General features: G+C 39.1%; 1 protein-coding gene and 1 long non-coding RNA gene across 11 annotated transcripts in view; one reads left to right on the forward strand and one right to left on the reverse strand.

Annotated features, from left to right (window-relative positions):
* The window catches only part of LOC131507629 (uncharacterized), a 39,983-nt gene extending 38,356 nt beyond the window's left edge, over window positions 1-1,627 (reverse strand). The window contains exon 1 of the long non-coding RNA XR_009259597.1: window positions 1,368-1,627. This is a non-coding gene — a long non-coding RNA (uncharacterized LOC131507629). The remainder of the gene's footprint in view (window positions 1-1,367) is intronic.
* The window catches only part of CORIN (corin, serine peptidase), a 261,992-nt gene that overhangs the window by 163,403 nt on the left and 83,996 nt on the right, over window positions 1-14,593 (forward strand). For 9 of the 10 annotated variants that reach the window (XM_058722685.1, XM_058722683.1, XM_058722680.1 and 6 more), the window contains exons 6-7: window positions 1,621-1,734; window positions 13,048-13,155. In XM_058722685.1, coding sequence (XP_058578668.1) covers window positions 1,621-1,734; window positions 13,048-13,155 — 222 coding nt within the window. The remainder of the gene's footprint in view (window positions 1-1,620; window positions 1,735-13,047; window positions 13,156-14,593) is intronic. The other variant, XM_058722679.1, reaches the window with a different exon arrangement.

Raw genomic sequence — 14,593 nt, forward strand, 5'->3', positions numbered from 1 at the left:
CACTGGTGATGGATGGTAACTAGAAAGACTGAAGTGATCATTTGGCTGTGTATATAAACATTGAATTATTATGCCGTGCACCTGAAACTAATATAACGTTATGTGTCAATTACACTTGAATAAAAACAGACACCATCATTATAAGAACATTTGTAAAATACAGAGGAAAATAAGATGAAGAAAATAAAAATTGCTTTTAATCCCAATACTGGGGATAATCACAGTAACCATTGATTTACTTCTTTCTAGGCCAAATTATATTATGCTTTTTTTCCGTACCAGTGTTTTTCCACTTAAATTATCCTGAACTTTGTCCTAAGACATCAAGTTTTTTCTGCAGTATACTTTTCAATGGCTCTAACAGTATTTCTTATTATGCAGGTAACAAAATTTATTTAACCAGCCTCCTACTATTGCATAGTTCTTTTCTATCATTTCCTCATTATAAATCATGATTGTACAAATAGCCTTAAAAATAAAAACTTGCACTTATTTATAATGATTTCCTTTGTATGAAGTCCAAAGAATAAGGCGTTTGGTGAAAGGTCATGCACATTTGAAAGGCATTTGATGCACATTACCAAATATTTAAGTCTATTTTAACACCCATTTTATTTTGAAAAGGAACTGATTTTGCCTTTTGTTAATGATTTTCCTTAAAAAAAATCTCTCTAGCTTTTTGTCTTACACTTGTCTACTGTAATTTTGAAGCAATTGAATATTGATTAAAAAAAGAGTACCATAATACTAAAAGCAAAAAATATTAAAATGTAACTATGCCGAAAAAAAGAATGAAAAAATCATTAGGTCATGTTTCACATTCCTTATGCCAAAATAGACTCTGATATAGTCAACTGACATCCTTTTAAGGCAAGTAAATATATTTCACTACAGATCAGGGTGTCTCTAGGCCTGGTTCAAGCACACAACGATGGACTCTTTTTACTGTAACTTTACTGTGCAGCATTGTGTAGCATTTTAATTTTTTTAATGTTTATTTATTTTTGAGAGAGGGAGAGAGAGAGGAAGGTGGAGCGTGAGTGGAAGAGGGGCAGAGAGAGAGGGAGACACAGAATCCCAAGCAGCCTCCAGGCTCTGAGCTGTCAGCACAGAGCCGCATGGGGGCCTTCAACTCACCAACGTTGAGGTCATGACCTGAGCCGAAGTCAGACACTTAATCGGCTGAGCCACCCAGGCAGCAATTTAGAAGGAGAGGGTTGGGGTTTTTTGTTTGTGTGTTTGTTTCTTGTTTTTAATGTTTGTTCAACTAACAGCACTTCATTTTTAAATAATTTGCAGGTATTAAGAAAAATATTCACATCTGGTATTTTCCCCACATAAATCGTGCAATTGATAAGGCTACCTACCCTCTTGTGCTCTGAACACGGAGACCTCTCACCCCGCATGAGTTTTCTTTTGCGTTTCTCAGGCAAACACTGTTTGTATTATTCCCAGGCAATTTCACCATTCATGTTCTAGAGGGCCGAAGGAAACTCGGTGAGGGAATGTGGACACAAATCCGTTGGAGAGCGAGGGAAGGTGTTTTCCCTCTGTGCTTTATTTCTCCCACTTTTAATGGGAAAACCCTTCTGACGCTGTGTTCCCACCCTTGTATTTCAGCGCTGTGCGGAGGGGGCGAGAGCTTTCTGTGCGCCAGCGGGCTCTGCGTGCCCCGGAAGCTGCAGTGCAACGGCCACAACGACTGTAACGACTGGAGCGATGAGGCGCATTGCAGTAGGCGCGGGGCCCTGGGGGTTGTGCGGGCGGCCGGGTCCTAGTCAGGCGCCTACAGACCACAGCCATTGCATCGTCAGAGCCTGCCGACCACCGGCCTTTGCGTAGACCACTGCTAGTTTGCCTTTCTAAAGTGAGCCAACGGGTACGGGTTTGCGCGCCTTTCAAAGGCCTGATGCCCTTAGCAGGGCAGGAGCTGGAGGCTGCAATGGAGCTGCTCAAGGACTGGGGCGTTGTGTTGCCTCGAGTGCTCAAAATTGCAAGAAGGCTTTTTTGTTTATTTTGTTTGGGGGAGGATTTTGTTTTTGTTTTTATAGTTTAATGAGTTATAAAGGTCAGCTTTTTGGAAAAGGACGTTTTTAATAGGGAAAATTTTCACCCTTGTGATGCTTAACATTCCAGGTCCAGCAGATGCAAAACCTCTTGTTTAGGTTTTCTCAAAACCTGGCGAGAGACCATGGTGTTAACTGTTTTGAATCCATGCATTGATAGATTCAGCCATAAACATCGTCAGTTTGTTGGCTATTGATTTGATTGCTTGTTTTGACTCGATTGCTGGGTGGCTTGTCTAATATTGTAGTAGTCTGCTTGGGCTGCCGTTCAAAACACTGCAGACTTCATGGTTTCAATAGGAGAAATTTATTCTCTCCCAGTTCTGGAGGCTGGAGAGTCTAAGATCAAGGCCAACCAAGTTCAGTTTTTGGTGACAGTTCTCTTGGCTTACAGGCAGCTTCCAGCTTCCTATGTGCTCATGTGACCTCTTTGGAGGCAGAGAGGGAGGGGGAGAAGGTGGGAGAGGGTGAGAGAGAGAGAGAGAGAGAGAGGGCTCTGGTGCCTCATCCTCTTATAAGGGTACTTAGATTAGGGCCCCACTTTTATAGCCACATCTAAGCTTTATCACCTTCTTACAGGTTCTGTCTCCAAATACAGTTATTTGGGGGTTAAGGCTTTAACATACTCATTTTGAGAGGACATAAGCATTCTGGTCCTACACACACACACACACACATATACACACACACATTCCAACTTTCAAGTTGTTTTGCACTTATGCAACAGATGAAAAAGAAAAATTCATCTCAATAATACATTGCAGGATTTGCATCCAAAGCAGAACCATATGTAGTGTTCTAATTGCTTTTTAATGGTTATACGACCAGCAAAAGTTACCACGGGAAAAGCTGTGTTTTACTCCCTGTAGGAGTTGCCAAGGCTGTATGAGAGCTCATCACTGTTGACCTTAATTGAGAGGTTCTTGTGGTCTCTTTGCCAGGTGGACCACCTTTTGTTTCTCTGAAGGATTAGGATGCTTATTTATCATAAGTGTTGAAGGCAGTATATTATGATAATATTTCAGGTCAGTGTTTCCCTAACTCATGTTCCATAGTTCCTCAGTCTTGAAAACTGCTTGAGAAAAAAAATAAACTTGAGACATTCTGCCAAATCTACTTTTTAGAGAGTTGCAACACATACACATTGCAAGCTCTGAGAAATGCAGTTAAAAAAAAAGACTTATTGGGGTGCCTGGGTGGCTCAGTTAGTTGAGTGCCCGACTTTGGCTCAAGTCATGATCTCACAGTTCGTGGTTTCGAGCCCTGCATCGGGCTCTGTGCTGACAGCTCAGATCGTGCTCCTGTCTCTCTTTCTCTCAAAAATAATAAACATTAAATAAATAAATAAAGATTTATTTTTGCTTAGCTTTGCTTAATTTTGCCTAGCTTTGTATTTTCTCAAAATTATTTGTTCCTTTATACCCCCACTTTTATTTATTTTTCATGCATTCTTTTATTTATTTTGTGTAATATCTAGCATCCTATGGAACTTCAGATATGCCACCCATATTTTGGAAGTATTTTCACTATGACATTTGTTTTTATATTTTGGAATTACCTGTTCAGAAAAACCTGTGGCACGTGATTTTACATGAAAAACATTTTCACGGGATGTATACTTACATTAGGGAGTACTGCTGTAGAATTAGGAGGAAATATTTTATAGAGCACCCCCATTAGAGAATTTAAAATGATTCAATAGAATTATGGAAATTATGGAAATCGTGGTGGAATCTTTTCCTTATCTCCCAATACGGCCCATGTGGGCATTATTAAAATTCTGCATGTGCCTCTACTCCTGGTGTGGGCTCACACTGGCCCATCATTCTGTTCCTCCACTGCAGTGAGCATTGCACTTAAAACAGTAAGAGCTTTCTGCTGCATTGGTTGAAATTGATTTTGAAAGAGCGAATTTTCCACTCAGTGACTGAACAAGGAAGGTATTACTATTCTATAAGGTATATAGCAATGTCCTAGGAACTGCAAGTTTATGAAGGAAGATATGGGCTTTCCTCATGAGCATACTTCAAAACCCATGTGGCTTGGTCAGTTGAGGAAATAAAATACATCCCTTCAGAATATTTGTCTATGAAAATGCTTAGTTAGACATTGAAAGCTTTGAGTGTAATTGTTTCCGGACTCACGAGGACATTTGATTCTGAGTTTTAACCTTCAGTGCTTGTGGCATTTCAGTGCGTTCACTGAGGGTGCCACCCTCCCGCTGTCCACCACCCTGTGGTGAAGGAGGAGTGCTAAGTCTGAAATAGGGCATGGATGCAAATCAGAGCGTGAATGCAGCCTGCATACTCCTGAAGGGAGAAGACGGTTTTGCTGGGCATTCCTAATGAGTGAGCAGAAAGATATGCCAGGGCGCTGGCAGGTATAGGAGGAGGAGGACTCCTCCTCTATGCTAATCAACTATGCTGGTGGCATTTATTTACATGATGTGATTGAATTTTTAGCAGAGGAGGTATTATCCCTTTTTGTCCAGATGCAGTGCTGAGGTTGACAGTGATGAACAAGTTTGCCACTTGTTCAAAGTGCTAGATTTGAGCCTGGTTCTCTACTATTTGTTTTTATTGAAGTGTAGTTGATACACAAATGTCATATTAGTTTTAGGTGTACAACATAGTAATTCAACAATTCTGTACGGTACTCAGTGCTTATCACAAGTGTAGTCACCATGTGTCACCTTACAATATTATTGACCACATTTCCTATGTTGTACTTTTCATCCCCATGACTGCTTTATTTTATAACTGGAAGTTTGTATCTCTTAATCCCCTCCCCTTATTTCACCCACCCCCCCCAGTCCCCTCCCCTCTGGCAATCATCAGGTTTTACTTCGTATTTACGAGTCTGTTTCTGTTTTTGTTTGTTTTCTAGATTCCATGTATACATGAGACCATAATGACATTTGTCCTTCTCTGACTTATTTCACTTAGCATAATACCCTCAAGGTCTACCCATGTTGTCACAAATGGCAAGATCTCATTCTTTTTTATGGCCCCAAATATTCCATTATACACACACACACACACACACACACACACACACACACCCCACATCTTTTTTATCCATTCATCTAGCAATGGACGCTTAGGTTGCCTCCACATCTTGGCTATTGTAAATAATACTGCAGAAAGCATAGGGGTGCACATATCTTTTTGAATTGGTGTTTTCATTTTGGGGGGAGTAAATACCCAGTAGTAGAATTACTGGATCATACGATATTCCTATTTTTAATTTTTTTGAGGAACCTCCATACTGTTTTCCACAGTAGTTGAACCAATTTACATTCCCCTCAACAGGGCACAAGGTTTCCTTTTTCTCCATGTCTTCGCTAACACTTGCTGTTTCTTGTCTTTTAGGAGCTAGCTATTCCGACAGGTGTGAGGTGATATTTCAATGTGGTTTTGATTTGCATTTCCCTGATAATGAGTGATGTGGGGCATCTTATGTGTCTGTTGGCCATCTGTATGTCTTCTTTGGAAAAATGTTTATTCAGGTCCTTTACCCAATTTTTATTCAGATTATTTGGGGTTTTTGGTATGGAGTTGTATGAGTTCTTTATATATTTTATATACTAACTCTTTATTGGCTGTGTCATTTGCAAATATCTTCTCCCATTCCATAGGTTGCTTTTTTGTTTTGTTGATGGTTTCCTTCACTGTGCAAAAAGCTTTTTATTTGGTGAAGTCCCAACAGTTTATTTTTGCTTTTGTTTCTTTTGCCTGGGGAGACCTATCCATAAATGTGTTGCTAAGGCTGATGTCCAAGGCATAACTGCGGGTATTTTCTTTTAGGAGTTTTGCGGTTTCAGGTCTCACATTTAGGTCTTTCATCCATTTTGAGTTCATTTTTGTGTATGGTGTAAGAAAGTGGTCCTGTTTCATTCTTTTGCATGTGGCTGTCCAGTGTTCTCAATACCATTTATTGAAGAGACTGTCTCTCCATTATAAATGCTTGCCTCCTTTGTTGTAGATTAATTAACCGTATAAGCATGGGTTTATTTCTGGGCTGTCTATCCTGTTCCATTGATCTATGTGTCTGAATCCAGCCTTGAATGGGTCCAAATCTAATTGTTGTTTTTCCCAAACTGTGCTGCCTTTCACTTGCTCTTGTCCGTGTAAGTTCACACTTGGTGAACAATTATATTCTGATCACTTATATGACAGGAAAATGTTTATTTTGGATGCTCTATTATACTTTGGGCGATGATTGTCTATTACACCGGCATGCCAGGTATCTGGGACTGCTTACGGACTTTCTCCACTAACTAATTTTGTCATGTCCTTCAGTGTCTTCCTAAGTATTTGTAGAATGAATGGATTTCCAACCACCTGGAATAATTTTAGTGGGGTAGTGAAAATATTTTCAAAAATTAAGGAAAGTTTTCTTTTAGAAATTTCTAACTCTGTGACTTTAGGCAGGCTACCTACCTCTCTGTTCCTGGGTTTCTTTGTCACTGAGGCTGGCTGCACTTTAGCCCTGCAGGAAGCCCCACCTGCAGGGATCCTAATCCAGTGGGTCTGGAGGCGGAGCCCAGCAGCACCTTTGCAAAACTTCCAAGGTAACTCTAATATACAGCCAGATATGAAACCACTGGACTAGAGGGTGTCTGGTGTCTCTTTTGCTGTTCATATTCTATAATCTTTTGATTGTATAATCAGCTCTAGAACAGTATCTGGTAGATAACTAGTGCTTAGCAGATGAATAAGAAAGCTTCAAGAAAAACGGTTGTCACAAGGAAAATAGCGGCCACAAAGTCCACACACTTTATGCCACGTACAATCACTGCCAAATACCTTTGGAAATCATTTGCTTGGAATTTAGAGTAAAATTGGTTGACTTATATTTTAGTATAATTATACTCTAAGCTATACTAATTATACTATACGCTAATTATGCTGTGTTAACTACTTATTCTAAGTATAATTAATTACACTAATGATCACAACGTGTAGTGATTACTCGTGGTGGACGTTCTGGAGTCAGGCTGCCTGGGTTCCTATCTCTGCTTTGCCATTTCCTCCTGCTGTGAACTTGGGGAAGTCACTCAATCTCTCTCGACCTCAGTGCCCTCATCAGTGAGATGGAAACATTAACAGTAACTATCTCTAGAACTATTGTGCAGAGTGCCGAATCCTTGGCTAGAAAGCACATATCCCATTGTCTGTCTGGCATGCTATAACCCTTTCAAGAGTGATAGGACTTCTGGTTGCTATTGTGGTTATTGCGTTTTTATTCACCACATCTTTGCTCCCACGCCAGCTCACCTCCACCTCTGCCCACCACTTCTCACCTCCAATGTGTAAAGGATGGTCACCGGAAGCCATGAAGGCAGCTCATAAAGGTCAGGGGGGTAATTGAAGAGGAAACAGAAACATGAAAACATCCACCCCAACTTTAAAACCAGCACCACGTGAAACTATTTTAGAAAAGAAGCACAAAAGAAAAACTGGTGTTCCATATGATGTTTCTGAATCACCAAAAATGACCACATTGACCATATTCTGTTTCCTAAAAGGCAGGGATGCAAGTAAATGCTAGAACTGTTTCCATCAAAATAATAAAAAGGAAAATATTACTCTGTACACTGAAGGAGGAAGCTTCAGATGTCTGGAAAATTCACTAAGGTTTAGTAGCAATCTGATTATACAAATCAGTAAGAGTATTGAATAGTCTTGAATTCCTGCCATGTGCGAAGCATGTTGTAGACACCCAGGAAGTATAAAGACTGTTAAGACATGGTTTCTTTCTTCAGGAGTCTTTGAGTCTAATCAGAGGAATAACATGAATACGGAGATCATTGAATATGGTACTTTAGAGCAATACAGTAGAAGAGATGTCACAAAGGGAAAGAAGACTGGTGCAAACAAAAAGGCAGGGGCCGTAGGTTCTATGGCTATATGACAAGGGCAAGATCATTAGGAGTAAGATTAGTGTGGAGAAAGCTGATGAAAAGATGGGATTGAAACCAGGCCTTGGACACAGGTGATGTTTGGAAAATCTAGTTCAGTGATTCTCAAGAGAAGGCAGTTTTGCCCCACCTCTCCCCCCCCCCCCCCCCCCGCCGAGGGGACATTTTGCAATATTTGGAGACAAATTTGACTGTCACGAGTATGGAGTTTGGAGGAGGTGCTACTGGCATTTACTGGGTAGAGGCCAGAGATGCTGGTCAGCATCCTACAATGCACAGGATCATCCCCACAATCAAAGAATTACCCACTCCCAATTTGTCAATAGTACTGCTATTGAGAAGTCCTCCTTTAGAGCTAAAAACCAATAGTCAGAAACCCCAGGAATCAAGAAACCTGGGTAACCGTAATGAGCTGGACAACTGCGGGCAAACTATTTAACCTCTTGGGTCGTCTCAAAATGAGGGCGCCTCTGGGTGGAAATTGAGCATCCATACTTGAATCTTGAATTGAGGCAACACAATTATGTTCATAGACTTGTAGAGACTGAGAAAAGTGAATGAAGCTCTTGATAAAAACTTTTCTGTTCCTTAGTTTTCTCCTTTAATTGAATGATAATTTTGAGGGATGAAAGTTAGTAGAGTAAGATGCCAAACTGAAATAAATATCAACATGCAAGAACTGCAGAAGTAACATTTTGTATCAGGTACTCATTAAAGAAAAAAAATCTGCATCTAGAAAAACATCTACCTTAGGTTATGTAAAGTTATGGTTGTATTGAGCAAGAAAATCATAGCAAGAAGCTTTTGAAAATTTTGATTTGTTGGCCCTAAATGGTGCTGGCATCTCTTTTCAGTCCAAATAAACATTTATTCCAATAAAAGGAGGCACTGTGATCTTTGCTGTTTGCTATGCATTTCTGGCTGCGCAGCGCCTCTGGTTAAGGTTCTGTGTGTTTACTAATCACGCAGACCTCAGGGAGGTAACAAGTTGTTTTCCAAATGCAGCTCATTTTGTATCTATCCTCGGAAAATGGCTTCTAACCAAGGAAGTGGTAACAGTGGAAAGTTCAATCTGCACCTGTGTGAATAATGAAGAATTAAAAAAAAAATGCTTGAGTCATCTCCATTTATGAAATAAATGTTTATTTTTATGAAATAATTTAATAGATGACAGCATTAATTTAAAAAAATATCTACAGCAAGGTGTTTTAATATGCAACGTTTTTAGAATGGGCCTCACAGAAGGGATGCATGAATCATTGGAAATTTTTGGCGTGTTCCAAGGTTAATCAGATTCTAAAAGAAGTATTTGATTCCCCAGTCTTACCATCAAAAAAAAAAAAAAAAGTGAAATGTACTGCTTAAAAAAAAAGAAAATTAACTCCTATCGTTTAAAATATGTCACCCTGTCCACCCACTCCCTCCTCTGGGGAATGCAAAATGACCATTTTGCTCGATGGTCAAATTGAGGCCCCTGGTTATTGCTGCTTCTAGCATACTGATTCAAAACCTGCTACAAGAATAATTTAGATAAAAAACAAAACAATAATAAGAAAGATTTTTTTCAAATTTCCCAAGGAAATGTATATATTTTGATGCACAAATTCCCTAACTTTGCAGAGTGGGCAGGAGAATCAAAGTTTGTAACCTTTCTTGACTCAGCATGTGTGCAGCGTGGGGTGCAGGGTGGGGATTTAGCGCCCTCTGCTGAAGGGAGGAAATAGTCCTGTCAGGTGAAAACTGGGACCTCTTTTTAATTATTTTCCTTTATGATGGTCATCCGTGTTATTAAACTTATTCAGCCTGGGCGAAATAAATAAAAAGCACTTACAGAGTTCTGTGTGTGTAGAAGTGGGAGCATGTATGTAGACACATGTGTGTGTGTTGTCCACATACACACCCTCTTAATGTAGGCACTGAACAGATAGATGGTCCCTAAGGAACATTACATTTTTTAAACGATATGATCCTACAAGTATGTAAGTAGCTTCTTCGAAGAACGCTTCGTGAAATAGAAACTTATAATTCATGTAACAAGTATAATATTTTGATGTATGTGGCCAACAGTTTAACTGATCCATGACCAAGAATTTTGGTAAGGAATTATTATAGAGTCTGGGATGTTTACAGTGAAGAGGTACCCATCGCTAGTCGTGTGAGATGCAGACTTATGCTTGAGGAGAAGCAATCAGGTAGAATTTAGGAGACAATTAGATTCTTGGTCTTCATCAGCCAAGTAGACTTGTCCTCAAACGTGTCTCCTTTGTTCTTGCTATTCCTTCTGCTTGAATCATGCTGAAACTTTCATCCCATCCACTCTCCTGAGATCCTGTCTTCCATGATCCCTCTACAGCCTTAAGAATCTGTATTTTGGGGGCACCTGGGTGGCTCAGTGGGTTAAGCGTCCGACTTCAGCTCAGGTCATGGTGTCATGGTCTGTGAGTTTGAGCCCGGCGCAGGGCTCTGTGCTGACAGCTCAGAGCCTGGAGCCTGCTTCAAAACCTGTGTCTCCCTCTCTCTCTGCCCCTCTCCCACTCACACTCTGTCTCTCTCTCTCTCTCAAAAATAAATAAACATTTAAACAAATTAAAAAAAAGAATCTGTATTTTGAACGTAATTCACTTTAAATAAGAGAAAATACTTTTAAGAAATCTCATTTGTGTTAAATGCAGGCTTCTTAACACATATTGATTTAAAACATTTTTATAACCTTATTGAGGTACAATTTCCATACCATATGTTATCCCATTGATTTTTAGTAAATTTATGGAGTTGTGTGACCACCACCACAATCCACTTCTAGAACTTCTTCATCTCCCCTCAGATTTCCCTCCCACCTATTTGTAGTCAGTCCCCATTCCCACCCCTTCAGCCACAGGTAACCACTGCTCTGATCTCTGTCTCTGTAAGTTTTCTTTTTCTGGGAATTTCATAAATGGGTCATATAATATGTAGTCTTTGTATCTGAATTCTTTTATTTAGCATAATGGTTTTGAGATTCATCTGTACTGTCACATGTATCAATGGTATGATATTTTTAATTGCTGGATAGTATTTCATCGTTTGAGTATTCTATATTTTGATTATTCATTCACCAGCTGGTGAGCGTTTGGTTTCTAGTCTTTGGCTATTATAAATAATGCTGCCACAGACATTTGCATACAAGTCTTTGTGTGGATGTATGTTTCATTTTTCTTGGGTAGATTTCTAAGGATGGAAATCATGAATCATATGATAAGGTTTATAGTTAACTTTATGAAAAGCTGCCATACTGCTTTCTAATGTAGCATTATTATTTTACATCCCCAGCAAGTATATATGAGAGCTTCAGTTTCTCAAAATCCTTGCCAATACTTGGTATTTTCTGTTTATTGTTATTGTTATTATTATTAATTACCATCTTAGGGGATATGTAATGGTATCTTATTGTGGTTTTAATTTGCCTTTCCCTAATGACTAATTATATTGAGCACTTTTTTATGTCTCCTTTGTATGTCTTTTGGGAAGATTTTCTATTCAATTCTTTCACGTATTTGAAATTGGGTTGTCTTATTATTGAATCTAGAAGTTCTATATATATTCTGGATGTAAGTCCTTTATCTGATATATGACTTGCAACTACTTATTCCAGTATGTGGTGTGTCTTTTCATTTTCTTAGTAGTATCTTTTGAAGCACAAGCCTTTAATGAAGTCCATTTGCTATTATTATTTTTGTAATGGCTTGTGCTTTTGTTGTTATACCTAAGAATTCTTCCAAGGTCAAAAAGATTGTTTCCTGTTTTTTTTTTTCTAGAAACTTCATAATTTTAGCTCTTACATTGAAGTCTGTGATCCACTTTGAGACAGTTTTTGTATACAGTTTGAGGGAAAAGCTAGACTTAATTTTGCAATTGGCCCAACACCATTTGTTGAAGAGTGTTATTTTTGCATTGAATTGTACTGGCATCTTACACATATTAATTTACATTACACATATTTATTAATCTCTTCCCCAAACCCTATTGAGTAATTGATATTATCCTAGTTTCATAAATCAGTTTACAGATTCATAGACTTTAACCACTCCAGTTATTCAAGTTCTCACAGCTAGTAGTAGATGGCAGAACCAGGGTGCCCAAGTATCTGGTTCACCCAAGTACAAGATTTAGTACAAGGACCAAGTCCAAGTCCTTCCATATTACTTATTTCAACATTAAACTTTAAGCTTCTGGAGGTTACATAGCACTTAATCTTATCTTGTCACCATAATCTAGCCCAGTACTGATTATTTGAGGGTCATGTTATGAAACACTGAGTTAACTTAAATGATATTGTGTGTGTGAAAATAACAACCTTATAATCTAAATAACTTTTTCTCTCCATTCTGTTCATGCTTATCACGGACAAGACTAGACTTTCATTTTATTTTATTTTTTAAAGTTTAGTTATTTTGAGAGAGAGAGAGAGTGCAAGTGGGGGAGAGGCAGAGAGAGAGAGAGAGAGAGAGAGAGAGAGAGAGAGAGAATCCCAAGCAGGCTCTATGCTGTCAGTGCAGAGCCCGACATGGAATTTGATCCGACAAACCATGAGATCATGACCTGAGCTGAATCTAGAGTTGGACACTCCACCAACTGTGCCACCCAGGTGCCCCTAGACTTTCATTTTAAAGGAAATGTTTTAAGGAAATAACTACTCAGCCTGTATTAAAAGTCATTCATTCTGCATGAACATGAATTTCATTAGGAACTTTGTTGAGTTGAGAGTGTCTGTGCTCGTATTTGACTATAAAAGAGCTTTCAGGTAACATAAAGTGGATCTCAGATAAAGACTTTCAGAAAGTGTTAGAAGCATTGGTTTGGGAGCCAGAAGGTTCTAGTCCTCGCTCTGCAGGAACTTGGTAAGTGATCTTGAACAAGACCTTGGATGTCTCTGCATCACAGTCTCCTCACTGGTAAAACAGTAGATGTGGACCTGGTTACCATTATGATTTCCCTCCTGTGATATGCTTTTGTTAAATGAATATCCTATAACATCCTGTTCTGCTCTGATGACATATCAGCGGCTTCTTTTATATACAGATTGCAGTGAGGATTTGTTTCACTGTCACACGGGCAAGTGCCTTAATTATAGCCTTGTGTGTGACGGATATGATGACTGTGGGGACCTGAGTGAGGAGCAGAACTGTGGTAAGTAGTATTGTTTCCCTGAAGGTTTTCATTTAAAATGACAGACGTGCATAGTCCAGAATTCGTAGCTCATTGTTTGTTCACATGATTAGCAGGTTAACTTGCAAAATGGCTGGTTTCCTTATTTTTAGAAAGAGGAGGTTTTTTCCAATTACTCATCTCAGTCATGTCTTATGTGTCAATGTAATATTTCTTAAAGTCACAATAATGAAGTGCTTAAGAAGTAGAGTGGAAAGATGGGTAACGGTTGTTAATATGTTAAAATTTTCTCCTTGAAAGTGTTGTATTTCTTCTCTGGTTAGGGCCAGTGGCCCATATTTAGATTTTGAGCTCTTGAGCAAAACTTCACAGACAGATGTATTGTTGTGTGTACATCATAGAGTTTATAGTTGGGAAAGGTCTTATAGATGACCTAATCCAAACCCCCCTTTTACAGTGAGATAACTGGAGAAAAGCGGGGGGGAAAGGTGGGGGATGGGGTGGAGGGCTTGAGTAGTTGGACAGGTCAATGGAGAAGACCAGGGAATATAGTTACTGTGTGAAAAAGAATGGTCTTAACCACTCAACATAATTCCTCTGAAGATAGTAGGATATCATGAAGTTTGTGCTCTTAGGGTGACTTTGCGCCTCTGTAACGGTGATAATTACAACTTTCCCTTAGACCAGTCTTTGCCCCACTTGCCCATCATTATTAGCAAGCTGAGCACATGGTGCTTCTTCTGGTTTCTGCACATGTATCCCATCTATTGTGTCTTTCTTCTTTTCTCAGCACTTCATCTTCCATATACTATACCTTACTTTATTGCTGCAATATGACCTTTCAGATCCATGGTTGCTCCATGAGTCTGTCAACGACAGTGGTACTCTCTCAGTGGATACTCACAATTGTTCCTCATTATTGAATCTGTTATCCACGAATCTACACACATCTGTTAAGTGGTCACTTATATTAAGGCTTTTCCACATCTCATGGTAAGGAATCCCATAGAGTCTGCTCTCTGTGAGAAGAAACTTGACTTAATTCCCTCTCTTTTTTTCTCCAGGCATGTATAGTTTAGGGAAGAGGTTAAGTCTAGGCTAAAAAGGATCATGAAAAAAATACAAATATTCTGCATTTCTTACCCAGGAGTTTTTTTTCCAATATGAATTATATATTCAGATAGTTTAATAAAAAGCCTAAGCTTAGCATCAGGAAAGATGACAGGAGATATTTGCCTTCCCAATTTATCAGAGAGAGGTAGGTCACAATTCTTAGACACATGATAGAGTCCTCACAAATCAAATCAGCTATCTACATTGTGAAACCCACATCACAGGTCTGTTTATGTTAGCCAATGTAAAAATAAAAATTTTTCGTAAGGAAAGAAGACAACAGCAAAACAAAAACAGAAACAACCCATGGGTCCTGAGAAAGCTGCCCGGTTGTTACTCATTTGAA

This window comes from Neofelis nebulosa, chromosome 3 (genome assembly GCF_028018385.1).
Source record: "Neofelis nebulosa isolate mNeoNeb1 chromosome 3, mNeoNeb1.pri, whole genome shotgun sequence".
Taxonomy (NCBI): domain Eukaryota; kingdom Metazoa; phylum Chordata; class Mammalia; order Carnivora; family Felidae; genus Neofelis; species Neofelis nebulosa.